The following is a 13,819-nucleotide window of genomic DNA, read 5'->3' as shown; positions in this document are numbered from 1 at the left end:
GAGCAAACTTAATGGGGGGAATTAATTGGCACCAACGGTTAAAAACCCTGTGTTTTGGATCTGCCTGCAGGCGTTCCCTTCTCGCTGCTCAGTAATAAACAAAGGAAAGTAGGCACCATGTTTGTTTCCAAGCAAGAAACCACAGGAAAACTAGGCCTAAAGATGAAGCTTGAGAGGAAATCCAGTGCGATTTATTTATGTATCTATGGTTTTTGTGTTTTTAAATTGTAAGCCACCTTGAGTAGGACTCCTAAGAGGAAGAATAAGAATATTGTAAATAAATTTTAAAAAATAGGGTTTGGATCCTATTAATAGTAGGTAGGTCTGTAACTGGTTGACAGATCGCACCCAAAGAGTGATTGTGAATGGTTCCTCACCCTTTTGGAGAGGAGTGACAGGTGGAGTGCCTCAAGGATCTGTCCTGAGGCCTGTTTTGTTCAGCATCCTTATTGGATGATTTGGATGAAGGAATAGAGAGAATGCTTATTAAATCTTCAGGTGGTACTGAATTGGGAGGTGTAGGAAATATGGTAGAAGACAGGATGGACATACAGGATGGACATTTTTTGACTAGTCGTTAATATATTTTATTGTTCACATCTGCTTGGTTATTTTTTATACATGTAATATCAATTATTAATTGCCATATAAACATTTATAACCTTTGGTGTTTTGCATATCTTTTCCTCTTCCCCATTCAGAGGTTTCTCTTTTGTATGTGTGTGTGTTCATGATTCAGGTATAGATATGCTCTTAAGAAGTCTTAAGCATCCAGTTAGCTTCCCAATATCTGACCATTACTCTCCTGGCAAGTGATACATCCAACAATGTATATGGTTCATCATGGGTATTGTACACAAGTCAATACTCTCAGAGAATCTTGTCTCCATTTCATTTTAATTAAAGTGCAACTATTTACATCTTTATCAATGACTTGTCTTACACAAATATGCTAATACCTGTAATCACGTTTTTTTTGGTAGAAAAAGCCCAGCATGGACCTATTTCCATATTAGACCACACCCCCTGGCATCACCATTGTTTTGCACAAAAAGCACAGCAGGAACTCATTTGCATATTAGGTCACAACCCTGGCACTAAGCCAGCCAGAACTGTGTTCCCACGCAATCCTGCTCAAAAAAGGCCTGCCTGCCATTAATTCTACATAGACAATTTGAGGACAACTATAACAAGCCCATTAAATGTCCCTTGGAAACTCAAATAAGGTAGCAGGAAAGGCATTTCCTTCAAGTAGAGGGTGATAATCAAGTCAGACTCCCATATTAATAGGCTTTCACAATACCTTCTCAGTTTAGTTTGTATAGGATGTCTTCTTCAGGCCCCTTTTATATTGTCATGTTTCTTCCCAGCAATGACACCTTTCTCCTTCTCAACCTGCCCAGAGCTTCCTTCACCTGATCATTCCTCAGGCAGTAAATCATGGGGTTCAAAAAGGGAGTAATGGAAGTGTAGAAGAGCGTAACAGCTTTGGTGACTTCTGCCTGATTTTCTCCTTCAGGACATATGTATATTGCTGCCACAGAGCCGTAGAAAAGTGCCACCACAATTAGGTGGTAGGATATGGTGGAGAAGGCCTTCCTACGGCTGCCCTCAAAAGAGGGTTTCATCAGGGTGAGAATCACAGTGCCGTAGGAGAGCACAATCAACAAGACATTGGTTAAAACGAAAGTATCAACAAACAGTTGACAGACAAAGGGAGCAATTCCTAGGGGTGGGCAAGCCAGGGATAAAATTGGGGCAGCATCACATAAAAAATGGTCAATGACATTGGGGCCACAGAAGGACAACTTGGAGATCATGGTCACTGGAATGATGTAGGCCATGAAGCCAAGGGCCCAACAAGCAATTACCAGAGCAAAGCAGAAATCTGGGGACATAATTTGTGCGTAGCGCAGTGGGTGACAGATGGCCAGGTACCGGTCGAAGGCCATGGATAAAAGGAACAGATCTTCAGAGGTACCAAGAGAAAATACAAGGTAGAACTGGAGGAAACAGTCCCTGAAAGAGATGACGCCTTGAGGGGATGTCAGATCAAAGATCATCCGGGGCACAGTGGTGCTCACGTAACCAATCTCCAGCAAGGAAAAGTTGCTCAGCAGGATGTACATGGGAAGCCGGGACAAGTGGGTGTCCAGAACCACCAGTATGATGATAGTGAGGTTCTCCGCCAACGTGACCACGTAGAGAATGGCAAAAAAGATGAAAAGCAGGAACCGTTCCTGTTGGCCAACTCCAAATCCCAGCAAAATGAATTCTGTCACTGTGGTCCCGTTGACCATTTGGCCCAGCTCCATCTGGAATCAGACGACATAGTCATCATCACATAGCAAAAGCAAATATTGTCTTCCTCTCAAAATCTAGACCCAGTTCTGCTCAATATGACAAGTTGCTCAGATGCTGCAAAGGTATGCCGGCTTCTGAATGATTTCTCATCTGAAATAACTGAAAAGGTTGCTTTATTCTTTAGGGTGGTAATCAAGGATCGATTGTCCAATGTATAGCTGTATATGACAGTTTATTTTGTTATTTCTGTATCTCTTTTTTTGCCTTATTTATAATCTGATATATGCCAATAGAGGCTTGTGTTTGTTGTTGTTGTCTTCCTCTTTACCTGTCCTGCTAAAGAGGACCCTTCAGCTGTGTCTTCCAGCTCATTGTGTTTTGACTTCCCAGGGCAATAAGTTTCTGAGCTGTTACGCCAAACACAGTTTCCAGAAGCCCAAGCAAGGCATGTGGAACTGACATTCTTCCCTGTTCATCTCCATCTCTGCCTCTCTTGAATGTCTCCCTTGTCCCAAATTGAGATAGGGGCTTTTACATTTTGCAAAACACCATGATCAGTGATGCTATTGAACTACAAAATGCAGAACCTAAATGACAAAAGCACTTTAAATACAGCCAGGAATCTGCACTCCCCTGACCACTGCCTCCTCCTTGCTCCTGGATGCTGGCCTGGTGTCAATTCAAATAATGGAAAACCAATTCATTGTAAAGATAAAATGAGGACACACAACCTCACCTAAAAACATACATATGCTTTCCCCATTATTACCTGAAGAAGCTCCCCCCAACATACACAATAGGTGTAAGACTGCTTAGGTTGCAATTTCTCTCTTGATATATCTTACCAGATATAAACAAAGATATGAAAATATTGAGACATTGCGCAACTGCAATAAGAAAGGCCAATGTTATGCTGGGAATTATTAGGAAGGGAATGAAAAACAAATCAGCCAGTATCATAATGCCCCTGTATAAACTGATAAAGAGCCCCGTGGCGCAGAGTGGTAAAGCTGCAGTACTGTGGTCTGAACTCTCTGCTCATGACCTGAATTCAATCCCAGCGGAAGCTGGTTTCAGGTAGCCGGCTTAGGTTTACTCAGTCTTCCATTCCTTCCGAGGTTGATAAAATGAGTACCCAGCTTGCTGGGGGGGAAATGTAAAAGACTGGGGAAGGCAATGGAAAACCACCCCATAAAATGTCTGCCGTGAAAACACTGTGAAAGCAACATCACCCCAGAGCCAGAAACGACTGGTGCTTGCACAGGGGACTACCTTTACTTTTTTATAAATTGATGCTGCGGCCTCCTTTGGAGTACTGTGTTCAATTATGGTCACCACACCTCAGAAAAGATATTATAGCATTGGAAAAAGTCCAGAAAAGGGCAACTAGAATAATTAAAGGGTTGGAACACTTTCCCTACGAAGAAAGGTTAAAACACTTTGTGCTCTTTAGCTTGGAGAAATGTCAACTGAGGGGTGACATGATAGAGGTTTACAAGATTATGCATGGCATAGAGAAGGCAGAGAAAGAAGTACATTGCTCTCTTTCTCACAATTCAAGAACTCATGGAAACTCAATTAAATTGTTGAGCAGTTGGGTTAGAATGGATAAAAGGAAGTACTTCTTCACTCAAAGGTGATTAACCCATGGAATTCACTGCCACGGGAGGTGGTGGCAGCTACAAGCATAGACGACTTCAAGAGGGGATTGGATCAGCATATGGAGCAGAGGTCCATCAGTGGCTATTAGCCACAGTGTATTGTTGGAACTCTCTGTCTGGGGCAGTGATACTCTGTATTCTTGGTGCTTGGGGGGGGGGACAACAGTGGGAGGGCTTCTAGTGTCCTGGCCCCACTGATGGACCTGCTGATGGCACCTGGTTTTTTTGGCCGCTGTGTGACACAGAATGTTGGACTAGATGGGCCTTTGGCCTGATCCGACATGGCTTCTCTTATGTTCTTAATAACAGATACATATTCGGCATTCATTTGATTTACTTCATGCATGCCCTGCTGTTTTTCCCAGTGGGGACCCAACACAACTTTCTACTGTTCTCCTCTCCTCCATTTTATCCTCACAAACACCCCATAAAGTAGGTTAAGCTGAAATTGTATGTCTGGCCCAAAGTCACCCAGTGAGCTTCCATGGCAGAGTGGGGATTTGAACCTGGGGTCTTCTGGATCCTAGTCCAGTCATCTAATGACTCTGCCACACTAGCTCTCAAATGATTGTATCACTAATTGGCTTCTTGGCCTTAGCCAAAATTTTTAATCTCTCTTCTTCAGGTTTCTCCCCAAGTAAGGTGCAGGGGGGTTTTTTTGTAGAAAAACCCCAGCAGGAACTCATTTGCACTTTAAGCCACCCCCTAACATCACCATTGTTTCACACAAGGCTTTTTATAGACAAAGTCAACCAGGAACTCAGTTGCATATTAGGCCACACACACTGACACCAAACCAGCCTGAACTGCGTTCTTGTGCTTTCCTGAACAAAAAAAGCCCTAGTACATTTATGGCTGGTCAGGTGTGCACACACAGAGAAATCATTACCCCTCAAGAGTTAAGCTGATGTGGCTAGACAGATATGCAAGAGAGAGTGTGACCCAGCCCCAAAACTGTGTGAATTCTTCTCATACGTAAGAACTCACAACTGCTGCATTCTTTTCAAACAGTATCCTACAGTCTGGATTTAAAGAAGCATTTTAGAGAGAGGAAAAGCTGGAGGAGGAAATCCTCACCTACAGTTCAGCAGAGGTGTGTGTGACACTTTGCAAGAGTTGAGCTTGTAAAGGAATTGCCTGTGGCCACATCCCTGATTTAAGACATGCCTACCAAAAAGACTTCCATAATACTGAGAGCCAGCATGGTGGAGCAGTTTGAGAGTCAGGCCAGGATCTGAGAGATGCAGGTTGAAAACCCCACTCTGCCATGGACCCTTGCTAGGTGAACTTGGATCAATCACACCCTCTCATCCAGACCTACCTGACAGGGTTGTTGCGAAGATAAAGTGGAGATGGGGAGAATGTTGTAAGCTGCTTTGAGTTCTCACTGGGAAGAAAGATGAGGTTGAAATGAAGTCAATACATCAGTAGATTCCATCTGATCCTTGGTATGGTCAAAGTACCTTTTGAAAACACCAGTTGTCTTCCAGAAAGAAGATGCTGCTGATACTCAGCTAAGGACTGCTGTTTGTAAAGATGGCCGTGGATAAGTCAGTAGGAAATATGCAGCCTAGTTTAAACACTTGTCTCACTGGATCACAGTGAACTCTTCTTACTTTGCAACTATTTGTCGAAACTGCATCCTCTAACAGATAACAGGCAGTGCACAGGAAATTAATAGATGTGCAGATGGTGTTCTTCTTTCTGCCCTCCGTTCATTTTGATGTCTAGTTATATAACTGAAAAAGCAGCACTATACATTTGTCTGAATCGAACAACTGCGTTAATGGGAAGCAGGAACAAAAAGTCCAAAATCTTTCAGAGCAGTCTTCTTCTTTGAAGACACTGTTATCAAATCTAGGCTTATAGAAGGACTTCTTGGTCTCTATTTGCTTCAAGATACCTCAGTAGTGCAGAGGCAAATATCCAAGATTCAAACTGGTTCTAGCGGCGGAGATGGATGCCTAGGGTGAGGACGGAAAACTTGGTTGTGGGTTCTCTATGGAGTATGAACCCATTCTTAAAAGATCTGCAGAAGTTTTCCATCAGAAAATGAACAGATCTTGGGGATCTATTTATAATGTGTAGTCCCTAGCAAAACAAAATCTCCTCAGAAACTAATTGCCTCAACCGAGAAAGCAACAATTTACATGTTGTATGTTTTCTCCATATAATGAGGTCTCCGAGTAGCAGGGATGGAATTATCTAACTTCTGCTGCAGGATTCAGCTTTTCACCAGTTGAATTTGATAAAAAGTATGCAGAGATATGGATGAGCCCTCTGGTGAATACTTGCAACCAAATCAAAAAGACTGGCTGTCTACCACCATCTTGGATTCAAGCAGTGGTAACTGTCTTACCAAAGGACAATAATGAGCTGACATTGCCAGCATCATATAGACCTATTTCACTTCTCAATGTGGGTAACAAAACCTTTACAGCAGCCTTGGCCACATGATTTAGCACCTTTATTAGTGAATATATTAACCCAGACCAGGTGGGATTTATTCCTGGTAGGGACCTTATAGAGAACACACATAAAGCTCTGAATATTTGGCATTACACAAAGCCGGAAAGTCAGAATGCTACTACTCTCTTTGGATATCCAAAAAGCTTTTGATTCTTCAGAGCCTACGTTTTTGGATTTATTATTACAGCATATGGGCTGTAGACCAAACCTTTTTAAAGGCAGTAGCAGCTTTTTATACTGAACCACAGGGAAGAATTAAAACCAACAATTTGTTGTCTGACAAGATCCAAATCAGACGGGGCAAATGACAGGGATGCCCGCTATCTCCAGTGCTATTTGCACTTGCCATTGAAGCATTGACTATTGCAATAAGAAATCATCGTGGCATTAAAGGGATCAAGATTGGCAATCGCACTTATAAAATTAGCCTCTTTGCCGATGACATGCTCCTGTATTTGGCAATCCTATATACTCGCTGGAAGATCTCCAACGACTCCTGGAGACTTATGCGCAGAGCTCTGGTCTGAAAATTGATCAAAATAAATTGGTTATTCCTTCATCACACCTTTCATATGCAGAGGTAACAGGAATTCAACAAACTTATCAATATCGCTGGACAACAACTTCTCTGAAATACTTAGGTATCCAAATTCCAGATTCTTTATCGGACCTTCAAAAATTTAATCATGACAAAGCTTTACAGGATGTACGACTTAAACTTGCCTCCTGGAAAAACACTATATTAACACAGAATGACAGAATTAACATAATTAATTTTTTGCTCCCTAAATTTATTTTTCTCTTTAGAACAATTCCAATTGGTATTCCTCACCCGACTTTGCATAAATGGCAACAATTCTCTGTTTTTTCTGGCATACAAAAAGCACAGAATTGGCCAACGTACTCTTTTACAATGTCCAACGCCTGGTGGCCTTAGGTTACCAGATTTATCCCTCTACTATCATGCTGCACACTTGGCAGTATTGGTAAGATTTTTATTGACACCAATTCCAGAGACTGGACAGCGGTCTACAAACATTTTAAATCCTCATTGGACTTAGCTGATATTGTATGGCAGGATAGCCACCATAGACATCCGAAAGTGGCATATAATCCATTTCTAAAAGCTTTGTTTCATCCTGGGGCAAATTTTCCTCAAAACATCTTCTACAGATCTCCAGATTCACATCTTTTGTGATACAAGATTGGTTCTTTGAAGGCATAACTGCAGCTTTTCAAAGCCATTACCATACCAATGTAAATAGCAAAAAGATTGTCCTTCACTGGCTCTTGCAGATGGGTGGAATGTGGTCTGGTCACTGGCAGAATTTAACTCTTCAGTCTTGATAATATGCTACCAAATGCTTATTCTCTTGATGGTACTTAACACCAAAATGTTTATTGTATACCTCTCCACAGCTGAATCCAGTATGCTGGAAAAACTGCGGATTGGTTGAATCTTATATCCAGTGTTGGCTGACCTGTCCAGTATTGATATCTGTTTGGCAAGCAATTTTGGAATCAGTTGCAACAAGAATAGGTGTGACATTAGAATGTACTTTAGAATGCTTTCTATTAGGAGCAAATTGGAATAAAGATAAACCCCAATGGATAACCACTGTTTTTGCGATCCTTTTATCAGCAGCCAAAGTTTTGATAGCTTTTTTTTGGAAAACCTCTCCTGCCCCAACTCTGCAGAGCTGGTATACATGATTATGGAATCACTACGTTCTAGTTAATTTGAATCAGATGATTATTTTATTGATAATCCCACCAGACCCTTCTTGAATTTAAGAAAATTTGGTTACCAATTCTAACCTATCTGCCTAATCGGAAGGAAATCTCACAGGAATTATATCATTGTTATATTTAACATATGTTGATATACACTGTAGTGGTATAATTTGTGACCAACACTGAAGTCCTCAAGCGGGCGGAGGTTACCAGCATCGAGGCACTGCTGCTGAAGACGCAGCTGTGCTGGGCAGGGCATATTTCTAGGATGGAAAACCACCGCCTTCCCAAGATTGCCCTGTATGGCGAACTCTCCACCGGCCATCGAAATAGAGGGGCACCAAAGAAGAGGTACAAGGACTCCTTGAAGAAATCCCTTGGCACCTGTCGCATCAACCATCACCAGTGGTCTGACCTAGCCTCAGATCGCAAAGCATGGAGGCACACCATCCACCAGGCTGTCTCTTCCTTTGAGAACGCACGCATAGCTGGTCTTGAGGACAAAAGGAGATTGAGGAAGAATCGCACTGCTACAGCACCAACCCTAAATCAGACTTTTCCCTGCAGCCACTGTGGCCGGACCTGCCTGTCCCGCATTGGTCTTGTCAGCCACCAGCGAGCCTGCAGCAGACATGGACTATTGCACCCTTCTTAAATCTTCGTTCGCGAAGCCAAGCTGAGAGAGAGAGAGAGAGGTATAATTTTGATTTATATACCTATATCTACCATTCCTATGTCCTTAACTTTAGTAGAATCTATATAATGATTCTTTCAACTTTCAACTTGCTTTTAAGATGGAACCCGGGTAATGACATCTAGCTGCCCTTATACATGTATCGAACTGTAGCACCTTAATCTATAATGGTTTTAACTGATTTACTTAATTTAATTTATGAATGTAATTTAATTATATTTTAACTATCTTTTATTGTAGTAACTGTATTTTATTGTAATCATGGTTATACCATGTCTTGTGAGCCGCCCTGAGCCTGCCTTGGCAGGGGAGGGCAGGATATAAAATAAAATTTATTAGTAGTAGTAGTATTATTATAAACCCTCAACGGAGTATTAGGCACTGATATTTCTTTTATGTATTGCTTTTTCTTTCATGTTTTGATTAAATTAAAGTAAGAAATAAATGTTTGATGGCATAAGGTAATCTTATCACAGTTCTGGTCCTCTTAGGGTCTTGTTCTTTCATTTCCCTGTCAGTAAGATCAGCCTTTTATTTCTGTTTTCCATTTCAGAAAGAATTGTTAAACCAACCTGTTCTCTAACTGAAGGAATCTCAAAGCAGCTTACAATCTTTTCCCCTTTCTCTCCCCATGATAGTTACCCTATGCGGCAGGTGGGACTGAGAGAGCTGAGATAATTGTGGCTGACCCAAAGTCACTCAGCTGACTTCATGTGGAGGAGGAGTGGGAAATCAAACCCGGTTCTCCAGATTATAGGCTGCCACTCTTAACTGCCACACCACATTTGCTCCCTCTTAAACAGAATTAGTATTAATGAATCTCCCCCTTAAACCGAATTAATATTTGTGAACCACCAACACATTGGCACCCATAGCCAGATGCTATGTGCATCTCTACTTTTCTCTCTTTCTCTCTTTTTGTTGTTCTATACATTTATTCATTATCATTGTTTGCCCCCCAAGTCAGAATAAAGAGTCGGACACAAATGAATTGGTAAAAATTATGGGCCACTTTATTATAAATCATAACAACCCAGCAAGGGCATCCAACAGCGGCCTGGTCAGGGCTAGGGGTCTCAACAGACCGCTCCTCCGCCATTTGCGGGCAAGAGACCCAGCCCCCAGCTGGCGCTGTGTGAGACAGCTCATTCCAGGCCAGCCCAGCCCAGCAGGGAGGCCTGTTCCAGAGGGTCCAAACCCCAGACGCACATCTCAGTGAAAGGCACCATCTCATCGAGCCTCCAGGACGGTGTGCATTCTCCCCACCCCGGGTCATCACACCCCAGGGTTGATCATGCCAGACCCCTAATTCCCCAAAAGGGGGATGCTTCATGATCCTCTCCTAGCCGCATAGTACCATAACCCAGGAAAAAACCTGCCACTACTACGGACAAGTCTCTAGTTAGGCCTTAGTACCCACCGGGAGCCCCAAGGCCACCTGCAGCCCTTGCCGGAGATCTCTCAAGAAAAGCATATTACCCTTTTATGAGAGATGAACCCCCATCCCCTCTGTAGAGGTCTGGAAATTTCAGAGAAATATCCGGGTGGGGTAGATAGTGGCCCAACCCCCCTTCCAACGCCTTCCTAATCTCCTTATTGGCCTTATACCAGGCCCTCTCAATAGCCACAGGGTCCCAAGCACAGCGCCAAACAAAGCAGGGCAGCATGGCTGACCAAATTATGGTGGTCCCAGGCCATCGCTCCCTAATATACTGAAAATCATCGCGGGCTTGCCAAACCAAGGCCTTGCCCTTTAAGAGCCCCAGATCATTGCCTCTCAGGCAAACAATTAAAACCTGAGGAGGAAGACCCACACTATCTTGAAATAACAAAGGCAGCAGACCCAGCCACTGAAGGCCCCGGCACCCCTGCCATTCAATACAAACATGTTGGCTGAGTCCCAGCTGAGAGCCGACTGAAGTTCTCCACACCTGATGAGTGGCCCAAAACATGTGGCTATGGCCACAGACAAGAACTCGGCTCCTCTGGCCAAGAACAACAGCACCTAAAGAGAAAAAACAGTTAAACAAGAACAGAACCAATAACCGTCCAACAAACAAAGTACTTAAGGCCTGAGGAAAGGTTGAATGTAAGACTTGTAGGCCGATGAACGCCAATGACCCAATCGCTGAATTGAGGAGGAAAGATACCCCATAACAGCAGCTGTCGAGGCTGCCCCAATTCTAAAGGAGTGGGTCCCAAACCGCACCCCCGACAACCCCAGTTTACCTAAAGCCCGTGAAGTCACAGCCCAAAACTGATGCTTCGTCAACGGGCTACCATCAAAACGGCAAAACAAAAACCCATCCTTGGGCCCCCTGACTGCCAAATAAGCAGCCAACGCAATAACTGGATATAGCTCAAGCTCTGAACAACTGCCCAGCTCAAGTATGGTACCTTTTTGCAACTGATCCGTCTTAGGGCAACCGACAGTAATCACTGCCTTACCCTCAAATAGCTTCAGGTCCCTTAACAACAGAGCCTTACAGAAACATCATTTCTGGACTGTGCCACCAGCTCCATTTCCCCAAAAAAGGCTACTAAAGATGTTGGGGACTTCCTGTTTGGCTGGAAGACAGTCTGCAGCTCCCTAACAGAGGGGGATTTTATTGTCACTGTTCAGGGTATTAAAGACCCCTGATAAGGTCTATGCTCATTAACCCTAGGCAAGGGTTAACCCAAGACAACTTATCTTCCTTTAATGCTGTTGATATCGAACTGGAGCAGTCAGGGAGCTGACTCCTTCATTTCTTGATGTCCGGCAATGGAATGTCAACCATCATCTGCAGTGACTCTAAAGTGACCTCGGTCACTTAAGGCTGTCGGAATCCAAGCACTCTAGAAGGACTGATTTTAATTGCAAGAAAATAGCAGCCGGGGGAGTTGAGAACATCTAAAAGGTAGACTCATCATTCTTATCTTCACTCTGAGAGACTTTGAATATAGTTTAAACACTGAGTGGATTAATAACAGACGAAGGCAAAGCATAATTGAATGGGAAAAAAAAAAACTTTTACCTTGTTAAGCTGAGCTCTGTGGCTTTGGATGTGAACAACAGCAAAAAAAAAAAAAAACCCTTCAAGATAAGAGTGAAAGTTGGCAATGGGAGGCTGGTGACGCAGAAGAAAGAAAAGAGAGTTGCCGTGTATATATGCCCATAAACTGCAGAACCTAGAATGAACTGAGCTGAGTGGGGGCATAGCAGGAAAAGAATTCAGCTTGTGAAAACTGAACGCCGTAAAAACAATTGCCTTCAAAGATATTTTGGAGAAAAGACATATTGTTGTGAATTTTTGTGGTTGCGGTTTCTTCATGCAGCTCAAAAAACTGCGAGACTAGACACGAGATCAGTCTAAGCTGTGACAGGAAGTGAAACTAAAAGGGGCTGGACAATAAATCAGAGCCTATAAGGACAACAAGAGCTGTGACATCCGACCTTTGAACTAGGAAGGAATTGAGTCCAAGACTCAGATCAAGAAAGACGAAGAGAGACCTCTCTAGGCTGGAACTGTACCATAGAGAAATAACGATTGCCATTTTAAAAGGGAGAAAAACTGTCAAAATTGTTAAAATTCAATATCTTTGCTCAGGAAGAAGGGAGAAAAACGAAACTAGTCTCATCTGAAAGAACTGGCTCTAAGCTATTGGATTGGATGCTAAATTTTATGTGGGGATTTTTTTAAGGTTTGGTGATTTTTTATATGTCAGTAGAAAGAACAACACGTGCAAGAGCCCAATCATTTGACAAGATGCAGTCTCAATTTGACGCTCTGGAGGCAAAAATGTTAAAAGCTATGGACAAATTGCATTTGGCAATAAAAAAAGATATTAAAAAAGAAGTTGGAGACCTTAAGAAGGAGATAGAGAATTTTAAGGAAGAGACTCAAAATAAAGTGAAAGAGGTAGAGATGAAAGTGGATACACAGGCCTCTGCCTTGCTAAAAATTCAAGAAAAGGTCATAATACACGACTGTAAGTTGCTGGAGTCACAAGTGCGTCTAAGAGGGGTACCTGAAAAAGAAGATACAGACTTAAAAGGCTATATGGTGGATATCATCACTGAGTACATAGAAGAAGACCCTGACAGATTTAAGAGTATGTTGGAGGGTGCCTACAGAGTCAACTCAGTTTATGCGAAAAATAAAGGTCTGCCAAGAGACATCGTCATAAGATTAAGATCAAAAGAAGTGGCAGAGAAAATTTTGAGGAAAGGGTACCAAAAAGCCTGGGCAATAGAAGGGAGCAGAGTTAAAATAATGAAAGAGCTACCAAGAGAAGTGATCAGCGATAGGAAAAAGTACAAGAAGCTAACCGATCAGTTGCGTGCAGAGGGCACAAGATATAGATGGATAATACCAGAGGGTCTTGGATTTGAACAAAATGGCAAAAGGATTACAATAAGAAGCGAACAAGAGATGCATAGCTTTTTTGAAGAAAATAAAGAACCAACATCATAATGGAGTACAAATTACTATCTTGGAATATAAATGGACTAAATTCACCACAGAAAAGAAGGAGAACATTTCATTGGATTAAAAAGCAAAAATGTAATATAATTTGTTTACAGGAAGTTCATATACAACGCAAGGACAGTAAATTTTTGTGGAATAGAAATTTGGGGTTGGAATTTTTTTCACTAGCAGAGCAAAAGAAAAGAGGGGTGGTTTTTTACATTAAAGAACAACTTGACCCAAAATTAATCTTTAAAGACAAAGAAGGAAGATACATTGCTGTTGAGGTGACGATAGAGGCGAAAAAAACGTTACTACTAGGACTCTATGCACCCAATGGAGCGAAAGACAAATTCTTTAAAGACATAAATAGACAAATGGACGAAGAGACTTATGACCAGGTATTGATGATGGGCGATTTTAATGGGACAATACAAAACAACCTTGACAGATCAAGTCCAAAGAAGAATGATAAAGAAGGGAAGCTGCCCAATTCTTTCTTTGAG

General features: G+C 42.3%; 1 protein-coding gene across 1 annotated transcript; it reads right to left on the bottom strand.

Annotated features, from left to right (window-relative positions):
* Positions 1-1,346: 1,346 nt before the first annotated feature.
* On the bottom strand, positions 1,347-2,300 carry LOC132583239 (olfactory receptor 11G2-like). The gene has a single exon (XM_060254908.1). It carries the CDS (start codon positions 2,298-2,300, stop codon positions 1,347-1,349), a length of 954 nt encoding a protein of 317 aa, XP_060110891.1.
* Between the last annotated feature and the right edge of the window lie 11,519 nt (positions 2,301-13,819).

The sequence above is a fragment of the Heteronotia binoei genome, chromosome 15 (assembly GCF_032191835.1).
Source record: "Heteronotia binoei isolate CCM8104 ecotype False Entrance Well chromosome 15, APGP_CSIRO_Hbin_v1, whole genome shotgun sequence".
Taxonomy (NCBI): Eukaryota; Metazoa; Chordata; class Lepidosauria; order Squamata; family Gekkonidae; genus Heteronotia; species Heteronotia binoei.
The sequence above is the reverse complement of the archived record's forward strand: the minus strand, read 5'-3'. Positions and strand labels throughout refer to the sequence as shown.

Bases quoted from the DNA above. Each gene is read 5' to 3' on its own strand.
- LOC132583239 (XM_060254908.1), bottom strand. From the start codon at position 2,300: ATGGTCAACGGGACCACAGTGACAGAATTCATTTTGCTGGGATTTGGA.